This window comes from Stomoxys calcitrans, chromosome 1 (genome assembly GCF_963082655.1).
Source record: "Stomoxys calcitrans chromosome 1, idStoCalc2.1, whole genome shotgun sequence".
In the NCBI taxonomy this organism is placed as follows: Eukaryota; Metazoa; Arthropoda; class Insecta; order Diptera; family Muscidae; genus Stomoxys; species Stomoxys calcitrans.
In genome coordinates this window covers 223,295,542-223,320,233 of record NC_081552.1, presented here as the reverse complement: position 1 = coordinate 223,320,233, position 24,692 = coordinate 223,295,542, and the positions used below count along the sequence as shown (strand labels likewise).

The 24,692-nt window shown below is 40.6% G+C and overlaps 1 protein-coding gene across 1 annotated transcript in view; it reads right to left on the bottom strand.

Moving 5' to 3' along the window:
- The window catches only part of LOC131997597 (uncharacterized protein in mobD 3'region-like), a 30,108-nt gene extending 6,004 nt beyond the window's left edge, over positions 1–24,104 (bottom strand). Inside the window, exons 1-2 of the mRNA XM_059368533.1 lie at positions 24,089–24,104; positions 15,722–16,692 (exon numbers count right to left, since the gene is read on the bottom strand). Coding sequence (XP_059224516.1) covers positions 15,722–16,692; positions 24,089–24,104 — 987 coding nt within the window. The remainder of the gene's footprint in view (positions 1–15,721; positions 16,693–24,088) is intronic.
- Positions 24,105–24,692: the final 588 nt, after the last annotated feature.

The following is a 24,692-nucleotide window of genomic DNA, read 5'->3' as shown; positions in this document are numbered from 1 at the left end:
TTGGCGCAGTTTGAATATCTTGTCCTGGGTGGATTTACCAGGTCTAAAGCCAATAATCTCATTGACTTTAGGTTTTAATCTTTCACTCACTACACTCGAGAGTATCTTGTATGCGATGGGTGTGGTGACTTATTCCTCTGTATTTGGCACATTCCGTCTTGTCTCCTTTCTTGTGTACGGGACATAGTATGCGGAGGTTCCAATCATCGGGTATGCGTTCTACTAGCCAGATTGCGCAGATAAGCTGATGCATACGCCTTATCAGCGTGTCGCCTCCGGTCTTAAATAGCTCGGCGGGTAACCCGTCGGCTCCTGCTGCCTTGTTGTTCTTTAGTCGGGTTACTGCTAATTGGACCACATTCTGACTAGGAGGTAAATATTCTATACCATCATCATTAATTGGTTCTGGGGTATCCTCTTCGACGCCATAGTCGGTACTAGCAAAAAAAAAAAAAAAAATGCTAATTTTGCCCATGCATATTCCACTAAGGCACAGGAGCAAACTTCTCACATATCAATGAGTGCAGTCCGATTCAAGTTTAAGCTCAATGATAAGGGGCCTCCTTTTTATAGCCCAGTCCGAACGGCGTTCCGCAGTGCGACACCTCTTTGGAGAAAGGTTTTACATGGCATAATACCTCACAAATGTTGCCACCACTGGGAGGGGAAAACCACCGCTGAAAATTTTTTTCCTAATGGTCTCGCCAGGATTCGAACCCATGGGTTCAGCGTCATAGGCGGACATGCTAACCTCTGCGCTACGGTGGCCTCCGTCGGACACTAGCAGTTGGGTAAAATGTTCTTTCCATATCCTTAGCATGCTATCGGTGTCAGTTACCAGATTTCCTTCTTTGTCTCTGCAGGAGGATATGCCTGCCGCAAAGCCAACGGTTTGATGTTTGATTCTTTGGTAGAATTTCCGGACTTCATTTCTATTCCTATACATTCTGTACATCTGTACGCTCACACTCATGTCTTCCCATTTCCTTTTTCTTTCTGCGAAATAGACGTTTCTCTTCTCTGCTTTTCTCCCAATACCTCTCCTTCATCTGGCGAGTTGCGTGTTGCTCTCTATGCCGCATTCTTGGCTTCAGTAGCATCTGGACACTCTTGGTCGTACCTAATCTACAATCGCTCCACGAATCGATCGTACATCTAACACGCTGGATGAATAGCTTCCATCTATCATTAGGTGATCGATTTGGTTCCTCTTGTTTTGATCGGGTGCTAGCCATGTAGCTTTGTGAATATTTTTATGTTCAAATCTGGTGCTATTAACTACCATGTAACTACCAGCCTCAGCCCATTACCGAATGTTATCTTGTGGAGGCTAAACTTTCCGACTGTGGGACCAAAGATGTCTTCCTTCCATATCTTCGCATTAAAATCTCCCAGAACGTTTTTAATATCATGGGCGGGATAGTGTAACACATTAAGGTTTGGAAAATCTGCCCCTAGAGTACACAATTTTATCCGATTTGGATGTTTCGCACAATGACTTTTCCTATGACCTCCGGAACCCGGTCCATAACCTGATAAATCTTCCATATAGACTGATCACCTGATAGCATTTCTTGAGCCCCTCCCTAGAGGGTACTAATTTTACACTATTTTGCTGAATCCTTGCACAATGACTTCTCCTATGATTTTCAACATCAACGAAACGGTTTATAACGTAAAGATCCCATATGAACCATAGAAGGGGCAATTCAATCGATTCATAGATCGATTTATTTCGTACTTTTTTCTTTTTTTGCAAACCATGCCTGATTTTCAACCATTTCCAGTTTTCATATTGAGTAACACCTCCAGAAAGGAATATAATTATCCACTTATTTTCTCAACTCATTAGCGGAATCAATTTTTTTTTTTTTGAAATAAAAAAAAAAATATGATATTTGTACCCCCACTCAGTAACGATCTGATCCCCCACTATCAGATTCACCACTCTGATTGCCGATTGCTTGTCGATTTTCCTATAACAGTATTGGCATGCATAAGAAGCAATTCTATTAAGATGGCATGTTCCCCCCTTTGGTGTTCATTTGTTGATAATGTTGTTGGCTGCTTTTCGATTTTGCATTTTTTTTTTTTATTCCCTAGTCGATCCCTATCAATGCCATGGACAACTCTTTTCTTTATATCGAGTCGGCGTAGAAGGTACCTCTGGCTGCATCGTTGTTTTTCGTACCATCATGCATGGCATAAGGCTGCCGCAATCAGACAACACACAGCATTTGGTTTTAATTAACTCTAATATGCCTACTCAAGTTTCGATTGGAATCTTCCAATGGCAACACTCACTCATTTATAAGGAGCACTCGCAAACACACACAAACACGTACACACATAAGCATGTGGAAATATGCACTTGTGTTTAGTTGTATATGCATGTAAATTTAGATATGAAAACACACACACACGCGTTTTATGCATAGGTTCATGATGAGATTATCTATTGAACTAGGCAACGTGGGACTGAAGGCGGCCAATTGTTTAGGGGCCTTTCAAGGAGGCCAACATTAAATTTAAAAGGCCATAACAATGGTCCTTGTAAACAACAAGCTGAACCGGGCCCGCTCCGCTGCGTCTTCTTTTACTTTATATGGAACAAAATTTTCCTTTGAATATTTATTTTGGACAATTAAAGAGCTTTTAGTGAAATACCATGCTACGAAAATGGTATATGTATATCGCTTGACAATATAAATGCCTTTATGGGAATCCCATATGATCTTTATTTTTCTATGAATTCGCTTAGAGGGTTAAGGGCCTTTAACGCCTGGGTGTTAGATATACTCCATTCTAAAAAGTCTTTATTTCAGCCCGATAATGTCATGATGTTCGATTTTAGGATATTTTGCGGAGGTCCCCTAGAAACTTGGCCCTAAAAAAAACTCACCATTGTGCTTTTTTCTCAAATACCATTTATTTAGACCCCATGTTGCCATTGGTTTAAGGGGAGTTTATGGGATTAGGCGTCCACAAACAGTTGGCCCTACAATTTTTACTCTTTGGGGGGTGTTTTGGAAAAGGAGCTGTGCCCCAAATATATGGTCCCACATTTGGATATCAGATTCGTATTCTACTCCCAAATACCTTTATTTGAGCCCCATTTTGCGATGGTCAGTAAATAATTGCTGTTTGTCGGGTGTTTTGGGGAAGGGGAAGACCCCCAGAAAAATTGTGTGTATCAATTTCATACTCTTCTTCCCAATACCTTTCATTTGAGCCCCACATTGACGTGGTCGGTAAAAATACCCGATTTAGGGATGTTTTGGGGAGTGGGATGGTCCCCCTAACATTTAGCCCTGAAAATATATCAACATCGTGCTGTACTCTTAAATATCATTTATTTGAACCCCATATTGCCATTGGCCTCAAAATTGGATATCAAATTCGTTTTCTAATCTCAAATACCTTTCATTTAAATCCTTTATTGCCAACAGTCAGCAAATATGTGCCGTTTGGAGTATGGGCTCCAAAAACTATGAATATTTAGTTCCACTCCCTTTAAGACCCAAATTGTCATGGTGAGCAAACACGTCCTATTTGGGGATTGTTATGGGGGTGGGACGCTTCCTAGGCAGTTGGTCCCAAATGTTGATATCAAATATCCTTCATTTGAGCCCCATATTTCCATAGTCGGCAAACATGAGCGGTTTGAGGTGGTGGGGGTTTTGGGGGTTTTGGGAAATGGGGCGGACGTTCAGTGACTTGGCCCGGAAAATATACATCAGATTTGTGTTCTACTCTAAAATATCTATTATTACAGCCCCATATTGGAATGGTCAGGAAATATGTCCCTTATGGGTGGTCCCATAGAAACTTTTTCCCAAAAATTGATATCAAATTCGTGCTTTACTCCCAAAGACCTTTTATTTGAGCCTTATATTGCGATAGTCGTAAAGGTGTCCTCTTTGGAGAGTGTTTTTGTGAAGGGGCGGCCCCCCAAAGAGGACACATTTCAAATGAAAGGTCTTTGGGAGTAAAGCACGAATTTGATATCAATACTCGGGAAATTAAGCCCCATATTGCTCTGGTCGTTAATGTGTCCTTTTTGGGGGGCCACCCCTTCACAAAACCACCCCCCCAAAGAGGACACATTAATGACCATAGCAATTTAAGGCTCAATTTCCCGAGTATTGATATCAAATTCGTGCTTTACTCCCAAAGACCATTCATTTGAAATGTGTCCTCTTTGGGGGGCCGCCCCTTCACAAAAACACTCTCCAAACAGGACACCTTTACGACCATTGCAATACGGGGCTCAAATAAAAGGTCTTTGGCAATAAAGCACGAATTTGATATCAATATACGGGAAAAAGTGTCCATGGGGCCACCCCACCACCATAACACCACCCATAAGGGACAGATTTCCTGACCATTCCAATATAGGGCTGAAATAAGAGGTATTTTAGAGTAGAATACTAATCTGATATATATTTTCAGGGCCAAGCCACTGTCCTATATGGATGTTGCTCTGGGGGTTGGGTGGCCCCATGGACACTTTTTCCCGAATATTGATATCAAATTCGAGCTTTACTCCCAAAGACCTTTCATTTGAGCCCCATATTGCTGTGGTCGTAAAAGTGTCATCCTTGGGGGGTTTCCCCTTTAAAAAACACCCCCCAAAGAGGACACATTTCCGACCATGGCAATATGAAGCTCAAATAAAAGGTCTTTGGGAGTAAAGCACGAATTTGATATCAATATACGGGAAAAAGTGTCCATGGAGCCACCCAACCCCCATAACACCACCCATATAGGAAATCTTTGCTGACCATTCCAATATGGGGCTGTAATAAGAGGCATTCGGCCCCACATTTTGATATCAGATTTGTATTCTTCACTCAAATACCTTTTATCTAAGCCCCATATTGCCATGGTCCGTAAATAAGTCCTATAACGGGGGGTGATTTGTAAAAGGGGTGGACCCCCAGAATCTTGGCCCCACATTTGAATATCAGATTCGTATTCTTCTCTCAAATACCTTTCATTTGATTCCCATGTTGCCATGGTCGGTAAATATGTCCGATTTAGGGGTGTTTTGGGGGTTGGGGTGGTCCCCCTAACACTTGGTCCGACAATTGGATATCAGATACGTTTTCTTATCCTAAACACCTTTCATTTGAGTCCCATATTGCCGCGATTGGTGAAAATATATATTTGGTGGGTTTTGGGGGTGGGGTGGCTCCCCTAGGTACCCTATCCGAAATTTTTAATTTTTGTTTTTAGGTTACTATAAGAGAGCACACAAGATTTCACTTAAATCGCACCACCCATCATCGAGATTTGGCTTCTCAGAAAATTTGGGTAAGGGGGAGGGGGTAATATGCCCATTTGCGGGTATTTGGCGCTGGGAGACCTCCCATTTCCTGGACCTAATGTTTTATGCCATATTTATAACCTACAGTCTCATACTTTTCATTTGAGTCCCATATTGACATGAACTTCGAACAAATCTGTTTGGGGGAATTTTGGGGTTGGGGGCCGGCTGGGTACTTGGACCCAAATTTTAATACCATATTCTTTTTCTTGTCTCCACTACCTTTCATTTGATACCCTTATTGTACCCATCGGACCACTTTCGGATATGAATTTCGTTTTTGAGTTAGGGGTAGGGTCCGCCGCCACCCGATACCTAAAAATTGTATAGCCTATGTTTCCTTCCAGACAAACATACACAATCTATGAAAATTTTAAGAAAATCGGTTCAGCCAAGTATCATATAGTCATGATGGGTCTAAAGGCGTTTTTGAGGGTTGGCGTGACCCAACCTGATTTTGTATGCCAGATTCGAAACCTACTCCCGAATACCTTTCATTTGAGCTCCATATTGAAATGAACATCTGTTTGGGGGAATTTTGGGTTTGGGGCGGCCCGATGGGTACATCGACTCAAATTTGAATACCATATTCGTATTCTACTCCCCAATACCTTTCATTTGATACCTATATTGTCTCGATCGGTCCACTTTTGATTTTAGGTTGTGTTTTTGGCATAAGGGGAGGGTCCGTTCCCCTTCCGAGACTGACAAATTATATAGCCTATGTTTCCTTCAAATTTCAAAAAAATCTGTTCTGCCCTTTTTATACCTTCCACCATAGGATGGGGGTATACTAATTTCGTCATTCTGTTTGTAACTCCTCGATATATTCATGTAAGACCCCATAGAGTATATATTTTCTTGATCGTCATGACATTTAAAGTCGAACTAGCCATGTCCGTCCGTCTGTCTGTCGAAAGCATGCTAACTTTCGAAGGAGTAAAGCTATCCGCTTGAAATTTTGCACGAATACTTCTTATTAGTGTAGGTCGGTTGGGACTGTAAATAGGCTATATCGCTCCTCGTTTTGATATAGCTGCCATATAAACCAATCTGGGATCTTGACTTCTTGAGCCGCTGGAGGGCACAATTCTTATCCGATTTGGCTGAAATTTTGCATAAGTTGTTTTATTATGACTCCCAACAACTGTGTTGAGTATGGTTGAAATCGGTCTATAACCTGATATAGCTGCCATATAAAGCGATCTGGGATCTTGACTTCTTGAGCCGCTTGAGGGCACAATTCTTATCCGATTTGGCTGAAATTTTGCATGAGGTGTTTTATTAGGACTTCCAACAACTGCGCTAAGAATGGTTCAAATCGGCCCATAACCTGATATAGCTGTCATATAAACCGATCTGGGGTCTTGACTTCTTGAGCCTCTACAGGATGCAATTCTTATCCGATTTAGCTGAAATTTTGTATAAGGTGTTTCGTTATGACATTCAACAATTGTGCTTAGAATAGTTCAAATCTGTTCATAACCTGATATAGCTGTCATATAAACCGATATGGGATCTTGACTTCTTGAGCCTCTAAAAAGCGCAAGAATTATCCGATTTGGTTGAAATTTTGTACAATGGCTTCTCCCATAACCTTTAACATACGTGTCGAATATGGTATGAATCGGTTTATAGCCTAATGCAGCTTCCCTATAAAACGATCTCCCCATTTTACTTCTCCAGCCCCTTAAGTGCGCAATTCTGGATGAAATTGGATGAAATATTACACAATGACTCCAATGAATGGTGTTCAATATTCTTTTATCCTTTGTTTGCCTAAAAAGAGATGCCGTGGAAAGAGCCCGACAAATGCGATCCATGGTAGAGGGTATATAAGATTCGGCACGGCCGAACTTAGCATGCTTTTACTTGTTCATTCTGTACAGAACAAACAAATCGAGTCCCATATATCTGTGATTGGCTAATGTGCCCATTTTGGGAATTTTTGTGGGGATGGGGTGACCCCCTATACTTCGACATACCCGCATACTTTTCATTTGATACTCATATTGTTCCTATCGGTCCATTTGTGATTTTGGGTGGTGTTTTTGGGGTAATGGGGGAGGGTCCGCTCCCTTCCGTTATCAATAAATTAAAAAGCCTATTCCTACTTCCTGACCATATTCGTAATCTACTCCCGAATACCTTTCATTTGAACCCCATATTGTCATGATCGTCAAATAAATCTATTTTAAGGGGTTCTGGGCCTGAGGCGGCCCCTCAGGTACTTCGACCCAACTTTTGTTATGAAATTCGTTCGGACATCATATGATGGACGGACAACAGATGACGAGTGGACATCATGTGAAATGTTAACCCCTGCTACACGGTGGCATCTATCCATGCCATTAGTGGGGCTATGAATAACACGATAAAGTTCGTTTTTCAGGCCCCTGGGACCCTTTTTCCGCTCTTGTTGATATCAACCAAAACCAAATCTCTTTCGATTATGCAGTATGTTGAAATACAAACCAATCATTGATGCAGCCATAAAAGGCGTGATTTTCTGTTTGACTACTTTGGTCTTGTCGCATTCGTTTTCTTTCCCCAGAATATTGATCTTCATCAGCAGCCGATCAACTATCCTTTGCATCTTTAATGAAAAAAATCCTGCCGCTGTCAATGTATTTGAATTAAAAACTTTTGAGACACCTTATGAAACAGTCAAAAAATAAACAATCAAATTCCACCCCACTATGTGCAGGGTATTATACACTCATCTAATACTAATAGGCGAAGTGTCAGGTTTGCAAATCACAACCTTAATGAGAAATTAAACAAGTAAATGCAAATGCAAATTTTGCCCATGAACATTCCACTAAGGAACAGGGGCAAACTTCTCACATATCTACGAGTGCAGTCCGATTCAAGTATAAGCTCAATGATAAGGGGCCTCCTTTTTATAGCCGAGTCCGAACGGCGTGCCGCAGTGCGACACCTCTTGGGAGAGAAGTTTTACATGGCATAGTACCTCACAAATGTTGCCAGCATTAGGAGGGGAAAACCATCGCTGAAAATTTTTTCTGATGGTCTCGCCAGGATTCGAACCCAGGCGTTCAGCGTCATAGGCGAACAAGTAAAAAGGCATTAAGTTCGGCCAGGCCGAACTTTGGATAGCCACCACCTCGGGTATATATGCAAAACCCCTTTCTGGGGGTCGGAAATGGATATTTCGATGTGTTGCAAACGGAATGACAAAGTGAATATACCCCCATCCTTCGGTGGTTGGTATAATAGAGGATATTGGGAGACGATTGCTATTCTTATATATAAAATTCAATTTGTGTTTGTTTGTTTGTGTAGGTTGGTCTGGATAGAAACATAGACTATATAATTTTTTTGATATCGGGAGGGGAGGGGGACCCTCCCCCTTACCCTCAAAGTACTACCCAAAAATAAAAGTGGACCGATGGGGACAATATGGGATTCAAATGAAAGGTATTCAAGAGTAGAGTACGAATTTAATAATAAAAGTAGCGTCCAAGTACCTGGGAGCCGCCCCAGCCCCAAAAACCCTTTAAAATAGGTTTATTTGACGATCTTGACAATATGGGCCTCAAATGAAAGATATTCTCGAGTAGTTTACGAATATGGTCAGGAAGTAGGAATAGGCTTTATTGATAACGGAAGGGGCGGACCCTCCACCAAAAGTGGAGTACGAATTAAATAACAAAAGTTGGGTCCAAGTATCTGGGGGGGCGCTTCAGCCCCAAAACTCTTTAAAATAGGTTTATTTGACGATCATGACAATATGGGCCTCAAATGAAAGGTGTTTTGGGAGTAGATTCCAAATATGGTCAGGAAGTAGGAATAGGGTTTATAGTTTATTGATAACAGGGGGCGGACCCTCCACCGTTACCCCAAAAACACCACCCAAAATCAAAAGTGGACCCATAAGAACAATATGGGTATCAAATGAAAAGTATGAGGGAGTAGATAACGAATCTGGCGTACAAAATCATGTCGAAGTATAGGTGGTTACCCCACTACCACAAAAACGCCCAAAATGGGCACATAAGCCAATCACAGATATATGGGACTCGGTTTGTTTGTTCCGTATAGTCTGAAAAACGGCAGAACCTATCTTCTCGAAATTTTCGCATATTTTGTTGGTTGGTCTGAAAGGAAATATAGGCTTTACAATTTTTTGATATCGGAAGGGGGGAGGGACCCTCCCCCTTATGACAAAAACACAACCCAAAATCAAAAGTGGACCGATCGAGACAATAAAGGGTGATTTTTTTGAGGTTAGGATTTTCATGCATTAGTATTTGACAGATCACGTGGGATTTCAGACATGGTGTCAAAGAGAAAGATGCTCAGTATGCTTTGACATTTCATCATGAATAGACTTACTAACGAGCAACGCTTGCAAATCATTGAATTTTATTACCAAAATCAGTGTTCGGTTCGAAATGTGTTCAAATTTTGACAAATTTTGTTCAGCGATGAGGCTCATTTCTGGTTGAATGGCTACATAAATAAGCAAAATTGACGCATTTGGAGTGAAGAGCAACCAGAAGCCGTTCAAGAACTGCCCATGCATCCCGAAAAATGCACTGTTTGGTGTGGTTTGTACGCTGGTGGAATCATTGGACCGTATTTTTTCAAAGATGCTGTTGGACGCAACGTTACGGTGAATGAACACATTTCGAACCGAACACTGATTTTGGTAATAAAATTCAATGATTTGCAAGCGTTGCTCGTTAGTAAGTCTATTCATGATGAAATGTCAAAGCATACTGAGCATATTTCTCTTTGACACCATGTCTGAAATCCCACGTGATCTGTCAAATACTAATGCATGAAAATCCTAACCTCAAAAAAATCACCCTTTATGTATATCAAATGAAGGGTACTGAAGAGTAGAATACGAGTATGGAATCAAAATTGGAGTCTAAGTACCCATCGGGCCGTCCAACCCCAAAACTGCCCCAAACAGACATATTGGACGAAAATTTCAATATGGGACTCAAATAAAAGGTATCCGGGAGTAGATTTCGAATCGGGCATGCCACCCCTCAAAAACGCCATTAGACCCATTATGACTATATGATACTTGGCTGAACCGATTTTCTTAAAATTTTCATAGATTGTGTTCGTTTGTCTGGGGTGGAGGCGGACCCTCCCCTTTACCGCAAAACGGCCACCCATATCGGAAAGTGGCCCGATGGGCACAATAAGGGTATCACATAAAAGTTATTGGAGGCGAGAACACGAATATGGTATAAAAATTTCGGTTCAAGTACCCAGCGGGTCCAAGTAATGGGAGGTCGCCTTCCCCTAAATACCCTCAAATGGGCATATTAGCCGACCATGGCTATATGGGACTCAAATGAAAGATAGTAGGGAGTAGATTATGAATATGACATTAAAATTTGCGTTCAAGTCTAGGTGGCGATTTTCCTCCTAAAGATACGTGTTTTGGGGTACGCCCAAAAGCACCCCCTAAACTGCACTCCATTTCCGTTGGGAATAAAGAACAAATTTGATATCTTTTTTCAGTGCAAAGTGCCGGTGGCCGCCCAGCCCCAAAACAACCTCCAAACCGTCCATATTTACCGGCCATGGGAATATGGGGCTCAAATAAAAAGGATTTGGAAGAGCAGCACGAATTTGATATCTTTATTTGAGTTGAAATGTCTGAGGTGCCATCCCTCCCCTAATGAGAACATTACCCTAAGGAAGAACGTTACCTCCAGGCATCGGGAGGGGGCAAATTCTCACACATCCATGAAAGCTTTCCGATTCAAGTTTAAACTTAATGACGGGGGACCTTTTTTTATAGCCGAGTCCGAACGGCGTCCCGCAGTGCGACGACTTTTTGGGGAAAATTTTTTAAATGACCATGCCTGGCATTGTACCTCGCAAATGTCGCCAACATTAAGAGGGGATAAACGCCGCTTTGTCGGAGCGGGCCCGGTTCGGCTAGTAGGACATAAAAATCTTACAACTAATGTCTGTGGCCATGTTCAAAGGAATTGTTTTCTTATACCCTACACCACTACTGTGGCACAGGGTATTATAATTTAGTGAATTGGTTTGTAACACCCAAAGGGAAAAGAGCTAGATCCATTGATAAGTATACCGATCGACTCAGAATCACTTTCTGATTCGATTAAGCTATGTCCTTCTGTTTGTCTGTCTGTCAGTCTGTCTGTCTATCTGTCCATGTTAATTTGTGTACAAACTACAGGTCTTAATTTTCATCCGATCGTGTTCAAATTTGGTATGGGCGTGTTTTTCGGCCTAGAGACAAATCCTATTGAAATTGGAAAAAATCGGTTCAGATTTGGATATAGCTCAGATATATATGTTCGTCCGATTTGCAGTAATACTGCAATAAAATGATCATTTCTTAACCGATTCTCTCGAAATTTAGCAGGAAGGATTTTCTTATGACTCCCGAGATTATAGGTGATTTTCATAGAAATCGGTTCAGATTTGGATATAGCTCCCATATATATGTTCGTCCGATTTGCAGTAATACACCAATAAAATGGTCATTTGTTAACCGATTCTCTCGAAATTTAGCAGGAAGCATTTTCTTATAACTCTCAATATTACTGGTGAATTTCATAGAAGTCGTTTCAGATTTGGATATAGCTCTTATATATATGTTCGTCCGATTTGGAGTACTACACCAATAAAATGGTCATTTGTTAACCGATTCTCTCGAAATTAGGCAGGAAGGATTTTCTTATAACACTCGACATTACAGGTGATTTTCATAGAAATCGGTTCAGATTCGGATATAGCTCCCATATATACGTTCGTCCGATTTGCAGTAATACAGCAATAAAATGGTCATTTGTTGACCGGTTTTCTCGAAATTTGGCAGGAAGGATTTTCTTATAACTCCCGACATTACAGGTGATTTTCATAGAAATCGGTTCAGATTTGGATATAGCTCCCATATATATGTTCGTCCGATTTGCAGTAATACTGCAAACCGATTTTCTCGAAATTTAGCAGGAAGGATTTTCTTCTAACTCCCAACATTACAGGTGATTTTCATAGAAGTCGGTTAAGAGTTGGATATAGCTCCCATATATATGTTCGTCCGATTTGCAGTAATACTGCAATAAAATGGTCATTTATTAACCGATTTTCTCGAAATTTAGCAGGAAGCATTTTCTTATAACTCTCAATATTACTGGTGAATTTCATAGAAGTCGTTTCAGATTTGGAAATAGCTCTTATATATATGTTCGTCCGATTTGCAGTAATACTGCAATAAAATGGTAATTTTTTAACCGATTCTCTCGAAATTTAGCAGGATGCATTTTCTTATGACTCTCAATATTACTGGTGAATTTCATAGAAATCGGTTCAGATTTGGATATAGCTTCCATATATATGTTTGTCCGATTTGCAGTAATACTGCAATAAAATGGTTTAGCAGGATGCATTTTCTTATGACTCTCAATATTACTGGTGAATTTCATAGAAATCGGTTCAGATTTGGATATAGCTTCCATATATATGTTCGTCCGATTTGCAGTAATACTGCAATAAAATGGTCATTTATTAACCGATTTTCTCGAAATTTAGCATGAAGCATTTTCTTATAACTCCCAACATTACAGGAGGTTTTCATAGAAATCGGTTCAGATTTGGAAAAAGCTCCCATATATATGTTCGTCCGATTTGCAGTAATACTGCAATAAAATGGTCATTTATTAACCGATTTTCTAGAACTTCGGCAGGAAGGATTTTTCTATGACTCTCGCTATTACTTGTGATTTTCATAGAAATCGGTTCAGATTCGGATAAAGCTTCCATATATATGTTCGTCCGATTTGCAGTAATACAGCAATAAAATGGTGATTTGTTGACCGATTTTCTAGAAATTTGGCAGGAAGGATTTTTTCGACATTACAGGTGACTTTCATAGAAATCGGTTCAGATTTGAATATAGCTCCCATATATATGTTCGTCAGATTTTGGGTAATTCCCATTTGTCAACCGTAGTTATTACAGTTTGAACATATTTTTGCTCGCCGAGGTCCATCAAAAATGGTTCCGTATTGGATATAGCTCCCACATTGTACTTATGGGGTAGGTGTAGGGTACAGTCGGCACCGCCCGACTTTTGGGCCTTCCTTACTGGTTTTTTTTTTAATATTGTAAAAGAACGCGTAGCTGAGCAGACCGAGTTCAGCCAGTTGATTATATAGATTATCTCCATAAGTCTAAAATCAAATGGGATCAACTTCAAAATGTATATGGGTCATCTTAAAATTTTCACAAATGAGCTCCCCTCTAAATCAAAACAAAAGCCGAACTTCTGAAGAAAACATGACCCAGAGAAATGACCACAACAAATGTTTGAACCTCATTCGAAAGCCCATAAAAAAAGAAATTCACCAATTTATAATGTTGCATAAAATCGTTAAAATTTGATCTTAACCAAATTATCTACAACATCATCATCATCATCGGCATCATCACATTCTGCTCACCGTGCACTAAATTATTTATTTATTAATGGCAATGGAAAAATATTCAAAGTGGCATAAAAGCAAAACATTATTACCGTACATGAAATATGATATTTTGTGGGACACGTTTTTTTAGATCTTCGCACACGGACATAAATTAGATCGACAAGCGAAAAGACCAAACACAATGAAATGAATTTTCAAATTATTCATAACTTTTGGTTTCCGAACATGGTGATTTTGGGGCCCTTGTTGGTCATCGATTGAACAAAATATTCAAAAATTTAAATTTCACTAATCGCCTGAATATCAGGTGTTCAGAAAATTGTTAACAATTGTGTGGAAAAATTGAGTTGAAATACATTCATTCTTATTTATGTTTGTATGTAAATTTAAATTGCTAACGAAATTTGTTGCGGAGCCATGACTGTGATTAGTTACAGAAATTCTAATTAAAAATGCTTGTTATTTGTGAAAAAGATCATAAACTATGAGATCTTGGTACCTCCCGCATTTGCATCCAGTCTTGTCATGTAAGCAAATTAACAACAACTTGTCATCGTGAGTGGCAGAGTTTCCCAAACTGTTAAGGTTTAGCTACTTTGAATCGAACAACGAAGCTTATAGCTGAAACGTAGAACAAAAAGAGGTGAGCATGTCTGCCTATGACAATGAACTCCTGGGTTCAAACACAGGCGGGACTATACGATTCTCTCTTCCTAAGCAGCCAGTTGCCACAGTGGGTAACTTGTATCTGCTGCTGAAAAGAACAAGTTCCTTCTTAGACCGATTTATGCCTAGACATTCGGTAGCCAACTTCGCTGTCGTACCTTGCATAGTGGGATAGATTCTTCGAACAAATCTAGTAAAAACCAGTAAGGAAAGGCAAAAGTCGAGCGGTGCCGGCGATATCCTACACCTACCCTATAAATGCAAAAGGGGGGCTATATCTAAGTCAGAACCAATTTTGATGGACCTCGGCGGATGTGTTCAGATAGGTTATTAAAATTACTGTATCAAATATCGACAAAAGCAAATATGTTCAAAATGTAATAACTACGGTTGAAAAATGACAAAAAATTACCCAAAATGTGACGAACATATAGATGGGAGCTATATCTAAATCTGAACCGATTTCGATCAAAGTTTAGGGATATTGTGGAAGTTGTCGAGGAAAGCGTTGTACGAAATTTAGGGAAGATTGGTCAATAAATGAGCCTGCAGTGGGCTTAGGAGTGAAAATCGGGTGATATATTTATATGAAAGCTATATCTAAATCTGAACCGATTTCTATAAAATTCACCAGTAATATCGAGAGTCATAAGAAAATCCTTCCTGCCAAATTTCGAGAGCATCGATTAACAAATGACCATTTTAATGCTGTATTTCAGCAAATCGGACGACCATATATGCGGGAGCTATATTCAAATCTGATCCGATTTCTATAAAATTCACCAGTAATATCGAGAGTCATAAGAAAATCCTTCCTGCCAAATTTCGAGAGCATCGATTAACAAGTGACCATTTTATTGTTGTATTACTGCAAATCGGACGACCATATATGCGGGAGCTATATCCAAATTTGAGCCGATTTTTTCCAATTTCAATAGGCTTCGTCTTTAGGTCGAAGAACATTCCCATACCAAATTTGAAAACGATCAGATGAATGAAAACGATCAGAGTATCCCACCGTTATAGGTTTTAAGGATAGGATTTTTCCTAGCCTAGAGGCCTCAGGTGTATCCTCCACGGAGCTGTAGAATTCCAGCCAACATTTGTTATGAGCCTTTTTCAGAGAACGAATGGAGAAAACTCTATGAAATTTGAAATGGTTAGAGCTGAGCTGCTATCGGTGCAAAATTGCAAGGCGCTGGTTGTTCGGGGCACCTCTTGGTAAGCCCTTATGGTTGGTCACCACGGCATTTCAAAAAATTGTTCGAGCTACCAAATCTTCGGAATGTAGCCCACCGTAAAAGGTTTCTAGGACAGGATCTAGCCTAGAGGCTAGGGAAGATCTGCTCTTTTCAGCTTCGCTCATTTCAGCTCCTTTCTTTTCAGCTCCGCTCATTTCAGCTCCGCTCCTTTCAGCTCCGCTCTTCTTTCTTTTCAGCTGCGCTTTTTTCGGCTCCGCTCTTTTCAGCTCCGCTCTACTCAGCTCCGTTCTTTTCAGCTCCGCTCTTTTCAGCTCCGCTCTTTTCAGCTCCGCTCTTTTCAGCTCCGTTCTTTTCAGCTCCGCTCTTTTCAGCTTCGTTCTTTTCAGCTCAGCTCTTTTCAGCTCTGATCTTTTCAGCTCTGATCTTTTCAGCTCTGATCTTATCAGCTCTGATCTTTTCAGCTCTGATCTTTTCAGCACCGATCTTTTCAGCTCCGCTCTTTTCTGCTCCGCTCTTTTCTGCTCCGCTCTTTTCAGCTCAGCTCTTCTCTGCTCCAATCTTTTCAGCTCCGCTCTTTTCAGCTCCGCCCTATTCAGCTCCGATCTTCTCAGATCCGCTCTTTTCAGCTCCGCTCTTTTCAGCTCCGCTCTTTTCAGCTCCGCTCTTTTCAGCTCCACTCTATTCAGCTCCGATCTTCTCAGCTCCGCTCTTTTCTGCTCCGCCCTTTTCAGCTCCGCTCTTTTCAGCTCCGCCCTTTTCAGCTCAGCTCTTTTCAGCTCAGCTCTTTTCAGCTCTGATCTTTTCAGCTCTGATCTTTTCAGCTCTGATCTTTTTAGCTCTGATCTTTTCAGCTCTGATCTTTTCAGCTCCGCTCTTTTCAGCTCCGCTCTTTTCAACTCCGCTCTTTTCAGCTCCGCTCTTTTCAGCTCCGATCTTTTCGGCTCCGCTCTCTTCAGCTCGCCCTTGGATTGTCTTAGCTCAGCCTCATAGTCGTCCCGATCGAAGAAGAACTTTCTGCAACCATTCCTTAGACCAACTAGTTCTGGAGTCCACCATAGGACATGATGACGCAAGCGAGGCTAGGACATGCTGACGCAAGCGAGCCTTGCAGGGCCTTCGTGATCCGCTTGACCACTATATGTATCTTCTCCGCAGTTTCCACTTTTTCAGGTCTACAGTGATATTTACTCCATCCCACCTCCCTTTAGTTTAGCCAAGGGACCCTTTCTATAGTATACTAGCCGAACCGGGCCCACTCCGCAGCGCCTTCATTAATTCTTTAGCCCTGAATGTGAATATCGAATTCGCGCCATTGTAGCATATGTCCGCCTATGACGCTGAAATGTCCTGATTGGTCTATATATCAACTCAGCGGATTATGGGCGGCCACGAGGCACCTGACTACAACAATAGAAACCATATTTTGTTTTTGGTGACGGTACGTTAGGATAGGTTGAAAAGAGGGTGCAGATATTAATCTGCCCCATGCCACTATAGACATACACCTAAGCCAGTAATCGGCTTGTTGGGCGCTCTTAAAACTAAAAAGTAACCTCGAAGAAGAAAATTTTAATTTTTAGGAAATGTTCCAACGTCTCATCATGTTCCCCACATGACCTACACATGCTTGCCGAACCGACTTTGCATAAGTGAGCTCGTAGTCTTATTTGTCCCGTTATGACACCAAAAGCTAAACTGACCTCCTTATTACTTCCTTTCAGTTATAGCCTCGTACGTTTATCGCCCACACGCTTAAACCGAACTGCGTCGACCCAAAAGGCTTCGAGTTAACCAAGCTTATCGACGGCAGTCCTCTGGCCTTCACAGCCAAATCTCTCTGCCCTTTCATTCCCCCTTACTCCGTTATGGCCCGCCACCCAAACGATACGGATCCCAATGCGGATATTCGTATTCGAATTTCCAATACCTTTCATTTGATACCCATATCGTCCCGATCGGTCCACTTTCAATTTTGGGTGGTGTTTTTGGGTAACGGGGGAGGGTCCGCCCCCTTCCGAAATCCACAAATTATAAAGCATATTTCTCCTTCCTGACCATATCCGCAATCTACTGTCGAATACCTTTCATTTAAGTTCCATATTGCCATGATCGTCCAAATAACCTATTTAGGGGGCTATATCTTGATACAGCCCCCATATAGACCGATCCGCCGATTTAGTCTCTTAGGCCCATAAAAGCCACATTTATTATCCGATTTTGCTGAAATTTGGGACAGTGAGTTGTGTTAGACCCCTGGACATCTTTCTGCAAAATGGCACAGATCAGTCCAAATTGGGATATAACTGCCATATAGACCGATCTCTCGCCATATACACCGACCCCTCGATTTAAGATCTTGGGCCCATAAAAGGTGCATTTGTCTGATTTCGCCAAAATTTGAGACAGTGAGTTATGTTAGGCTCCTCGACATCTTTATGCAAAATAACGCAGATCGGTCCAGATTTGGATATAGCTGCTATATAGACCGATCTCTCGATTTAAGGTTTTGGGCCCGTAAAAGGTGCATTTATTGTCCGATGTCGCCAAAATTTGGGACAGTGAGTTATGTTAGGCCTCTGGACATCTTTTTGCAAAATGGCACAGATCGTTCCAGATTTGGATATAGCTGCTATATAGACAGATCTCTCGACTTAAGGTCTTGGGACCATAAAAAACGCATTTATTATCCGATTTTGCCGAAATTTGGGACCGTGAGTTCCGTAAGGCCCTTCGACATCCTTCTTCAATTTGGGCCAGATCGGTCCAGATTTGGATATAGGTGTCATATAGATCGATACCTCGATATAAGGTCTTGGGCTTATAAAAGGCGCATTTATTGTCCGATTTTGGCAATACTGCATTGAAATGGTCATTTGTTAACCGATACTCTCAAAATTTGGCAGGAAGATTTTTTTATGACCTCCGACATTACCGGTGATTTTCATAGAAATCGGTTCAGATTTGGATATAGCTCCCATATATATGTTCGTCCGATTTGCAATAATAATGCAATAAAATGGTCATTGGTTAGCCGATTCTCTTGAAATTTGTTCGAAAGGATGTTCTCATGTCTCTTGACATTACTGATGAATTTCATGGAAATCGGTTCAGATTTATATATAGCTCTCATACATATGTATCGCCCGATGTTCACTCCTAGAGCCACTGAAGGCGCATTTATTGACCAATCTTCCCAAAATTTTGAACAACGTTTTCCTCGACGACTTCCACAATGTCTGTAAAGTTTGCTCGAAATCGGTTCAGATTTTTAAAAAGCTCCCATATATATGTTCGTCCGATTTGCAGCATTTGCGATTAATCGATTCTCTCGTAATATGGCAGGAAGGATTTTTTCTTGCTTCTCGACATTAGAGATGGATTTAATAGAAATCGTTTCAGATTTAGATATAGCTGTCATATATGTATATCGCCCGATTTTCACTTCTAGATCCACGGCAAGAGTATTTTTTGACCAATCTTGCCAAAATTTTGCAACACGCTTTTTACCACGAGTACCACATTATCAAATTTTGGGTAATTTGCAATAATGTTGTCATTTGTGAACCGTAGTTATTACAGTTGGAACATATTTACTCGAAATGTGATACGGATTGTTTAATAACCCATCTGAAAACATCAAAATTGGTTCACAATTAGACATAGCTCCCACTTTGTACCTTTAGGGTAGGTGTAGGCTATTATAAATTCGGCACCGCGCGACTTTTGCCTCTCCTTACTGGTTTTTATTTCATCCCATCATTAGATTGCTAATTTTGCCCAACGTATGCCGCATTTCTTTATTCCATCTCTGTATCAGCGAAAACACATAGAATGATTTTCCTCTCATCAGTAGATTGCTACAATAATATGACAGTGGTCCCATCTCTGTGTCATCTCTCAGCGAAGAGAAAGAAACACTTTGGTGGATTATTGCAAATTGTTTTTGTTACACGTGTATTGTCTCCTTCTCGTGCATTAATTCCACAACAACAATGTTCATCATACTGACATTGTGTACGCATGCATGCACGACATTGATGCGTATGTGTGTGTGTACAACAATGAGATCACCTGTTTAAATGACTGGGCTAGCTGTTCTGTACGCCTATTACATTACCAAGAACTCTTTATTTGATTTAAGAGTATGTTGTTGCTTGATGTTAAATTGTTTTTGTAACTACGACAACATCTTTCATATCTTTTTATACCCTCCACCATAAGATGGGGGGTATACTAATTTCGTCATTCTGTTTGTAACTACTCGAAATATTCGTCTGAGACCCCATAAAGTATATATATTCTTGATCGTCGTGAAATTTTATGTCGATCTAGCCATGTCCGTCCGTCTGTCCGTCCGTCCGTCCGTCCGTCCGTCCGTCCGTCTGTCTGTCGAAAGCACGCTAACTTCCGAAGGAGTAAAGCTAGGCGCTTGAAATTTTGCACAAATACTTTTTATTAGTGTAGGTCGGTTGGTATTGTAAATGGGCCATATCGGTCCATGTTTTGATATAGCTGCCATATAAACCGATCTTGGGTCTTGACTTCTTGAGCCTCTAGAGTGCGCAATTCTTATCCGATTGGGATGAAATTTTGCACGACGTGTTTTGTTATGACTTCCAACAACTGTGCCAAGTATGGTTCAAATCGGTCCATAACCTGATATAGCTGCCATATAAACCGATCTTGGGTCTTGACTTCTTGAGCCTCTAGAGTGCGCAATTCTTATCCAATTTGAATTAATTTTGGCACGTAGTATTTTGTTATGATATCCAACAACTGTGCCAAATATGGTTCAAATCGGTTTATAACCTGATATAGCTGCCATATAAACCGATCTGGGATCTTGACTTCTTGAGCCTCTAGAGGTCGCAATTATTATCCGATTTGCCTGAAATTTTGTACGACGGATTCTCTCATGACCATTAACATACGTTTTTATTATGGTCTGAATCGGTTTATAGCCTGATATATCTCCCATATAAATCGATCTCTCTATTTTACTTCTTGAGCCCACAAAGGGCGCAATTCTTATTCGAATTGGCTGACATTTTACACAGGTCTCCAACATATAATTTAATTGTAGTCCAAACCGGACCATATCTTGATATCGCTCTAATAGCAGAGCAAATCTTTTCTTATATCCTTTTTTTGCCTAGGAAGAGATGCCGGGAAAAGAACTCGACAAATGCCATCCATGGTGGAGGGTATATAAGATTCGGCCCGGCCGAACTTAGCACGCTTTTACTTGTTTTTTAATAATTTTTTTGTATTCCCTTTGACATCAAATAAATTTGGCATTTGATTTTTGGTGTCTACAACATATGTGCATGCATGCATGCATACATTATGCTTTCTAATGTTGAGTCTGGGTTGTTTGTTGTTGCTTTCATTTTCAACTTTGTTGAGTTCGTTCTTAGCTATACGCAGATCAGCATAAACGAAGTTTGTTTTTGTTATGCAGGGTTGCCATTTCCGAATATTTGTGCCTAAATTGGTAAATTTGTGCCTAATTGCTTTTAAAGAATTTGGTGAAATAGATGGCTTAATTTTACTTTTTTTTTCTTTGTTTTGGAAGCGTAACCGTCAGTTTGTTTCTATATTATTGATATCTATTATATAAAAATGAAATTGTTGCGCTTTGTTTGTTTGTTCGTAAGTTTGTTTGTCTGTACCGTATAGTCTCAAACACGGCTGAACAGATTTCTATGAAATTTTCACAGATGGTAGAGTTTGGGACCCGGTGGAAGTAGTGTACTAAATTTTTTGATATCCGTAGGCGGGGGCGAACCCTCCCCCCATACCCCAATTTTCAAAAACGCTAGATCTCGGAGATGCGTGCATCGATTTAAGCTATATTTTTTATGCCACCTTAAAGTACCCCAAAAACACGAAATTGGTAAACAATTTTGGGGTCAAGTAATCGGGGGGGACGCCCCATCCAAGACCCAGAACCCATCCGAAAGGACATGTGCATTAAATGGGGCAATATGGGTATCAAATGAAAGGTATTTAAGAGTAGAGTACGAACTTGGTATACAAATTTCACTCATAAGTTTCCGGGGGTCCCTCACCCCCAAAAAGGCCCCAAGAGGACACTTTCATTTTCAAATGAAAGTTATTTGAGAGTATAGTACGAACTTGGCATTAAAATGTTACTATAAGTGCCGGGGGCCCCCACACCCTAAACATCACCCAACAGTAAACTACCGTGGTGCCAATAGGGTACTAAATTTTTTGATATCTGAAGGGGGAGCGGACCCTCCCCTTACTCAAATTTTCAGAAACGACAGGTCTAGGAGATGGGTGGTGCGATTTAAGCGAATTTTGTGTGCTCTCTTATAGTAACCTACAAACAAAAATTTGCTATCCCAATTTCGGATATTGTCGGACCAAGTGTTTGGGGGACCACCCCAACCCCCAAAACACCTCTCAACACTCAAATGAGAGTTATTTGCGAGTAGAATACGAATTTGGTATCCACCCCTTCCGCAAAACACACACACACACACACACACACCCCCCCCCCCCCCCCCCCCCCAAAACAGGACTTATTTACTGATCATGGCAATATGGGGCTCAAATAAAAGGTATTTTAGTTTAGAATACGAATATGATATCCAAATTTGGGACCAAGTGTATGGGGGGCTGCCCCCTCCAAAAACAACCCCCAAAGGGGTCAAATTTACGACCATACCAATACGGGGCTCAAATGAAAGGTCTTTGGGAGTAAAGCACGAATCTTATATCAATATTCATAACACCACCCATACACACACCACGTATTTGCTGAACATTCCAATATGGGGCTGTAATAAGAAGTATTTAAGAGTAGAACACGAAAATGATATATATTTTCGGAACCAAGTCATTGAACGACCGCCCCATCCCCCAAAACATCCCCGAAACCGGTGATGTTTGCCGGCTCAAATGAAAGGTATTTGGTAATAGACCACGAATCTAATACCAACATTCGGGACCAACTCCCTAGGTGACGTCCCACCCCCATAACAACGCCCAAATAGGAAGTTTTTGGTCATCATTACAATTTTGGATCTTAAAGAGAGTGGATCTCGATATTGATGGTTTTTAGGAGCCACACCCTAAACCGAACATATTTGCTGACTTTTCCAATAAGGGGTTTAAATAAAAGGTATTTGAGATTAGAAAACGAAGTATATTTTCAGGGCTAAGTGTTTGGGGGAGCACCACACTCACAAAACTCCCCTAAATCGGGCATATTTACCAACCACGTCAATGTGGAGCTCAAATGAAAGGTTTTGGGGGTCTACCCCTTCCCTAAAACACCCCAAAAACAACAATTATTTACTGACCATCGCAATATGGGGCTCAATTAAAGGTATTTGGGAGTAGAATGGGAATCTCGTATCCAAATGTGGGACCATGTATTTGGGGCACCGCCCCTTTCCCAAAACACCCCTCAAGGAGTACAAATTTTGGAGTCAAATGTTTGAGGACGCCTCATCCCAAAAACTCTCCTTAAACCATTGGCAATATGGGGTTTAAATAAATGGTATTTGAGAGAAGAGCACGATGATATTTTTTTCTGGGCCAAGAGTATAAAGGACCACCTCACCCCCGAAAACACCCCTAAATCAGGCATTATGACAATATCGAGCTGAAATAAAGACTTCTAATAATGGAGTATATCTAACACCCAAACGTTATTGACCCTTAACCCTGCGAGCGAATTCGCAGTTCAGCTAGTTCTATACATAAGAAGATATATTCCAATAGTTGGGTATTTTGAATTTTTTTTTGGAAATTTTTTGTCGTAAATTATTTACTGTATAGTGGCAACACTGATTCTGTGATTTCTTTCCTTGTACATTCGTATGACAATAACAATGTTCACCGAATGCCAAGTCCCATGTGTGCGATGGCTTCTTTATTCTGAGCGCCTGATACTTTACAAATATATTTCCCTAAGACCCTGCCGACCTGCTCTTGCACTTTTTGTTAATAGTTTTTTGTTTATTTTTTCTTTTTATAGAATACGAAAAACAAATCTACCAGCCTCCCTCACTCTTTCCTCTACCAGATGATAATTTGCAATACCAACACACACACACACATGCATATATAGCAAAGAGGAGAGCGATGAGAGCTAGAAGTTTTGGTGGGACACAAAAACAGTACTCTCTATTTTGGCGGACTCGTAATATGGGAGAAAAATATCGCACAAAACACACACCCACACACATTCATGGACAATACCTTCTCCTCATATACCCCTCTACGTAAGGAAAAATTGGATATTGAATCTACTTGTGATTGGTTGATATTTAGCAGCACAGCAGTGAAAATAAATGTTCTCTTTCTGAGGTTTATGAAAGCCTGGTATATACTCGGTATTTACATGATTTTATAAAAAAAAAAATTAGAAGTCGCCAGAGTCCTCCTGCCACGGACTCACTTACCCACCGTCTCACTCATATTCTGACGATTTTTTTTTGGCAATATTTAATGGTGATTTCGATTCTGAAAAAAAATGTTACACTAATGTTGCACTTATACGGGACAACATTTTGGGAATGCTGCCTTATCCCTCTCATAGTTTTACACTTTTTACATTTTCAATCGAACATGTTAATATGCCCGTATATTGTAATTTCAACCAAATAATGCTGTAAAATGTAGCAATGCATCTAATATGCCGTTAGCTAAATAAAACGCGATTACTTTTTCCTTTTTTTATGTATTTCTTTTTAATATTTTGCCAAACATTCTACAAATTGTTTTCTTCTTCTTCTTTTCAACCAAAATTTGCTTGAACGGTGGCATGCACATGAGATGATAGCAGCTGATTTAAAGTGCGGCATTCTCCATCCTAGCCTAGCCACGGTGTAGAAAATGCAGCATTTTTTCACTTTCAGTGGGCAACACCATTACAAACGAACATTTACCCGGTGGTGGGGTTACACTTTTTTGGAGAATCGAACACAAAATTTCGATCTCAGTGCAACATGTCGAAAAAATGCTGCACTTTTTTTCACAATCGAAATCACCATAAGTCCCGTTAAT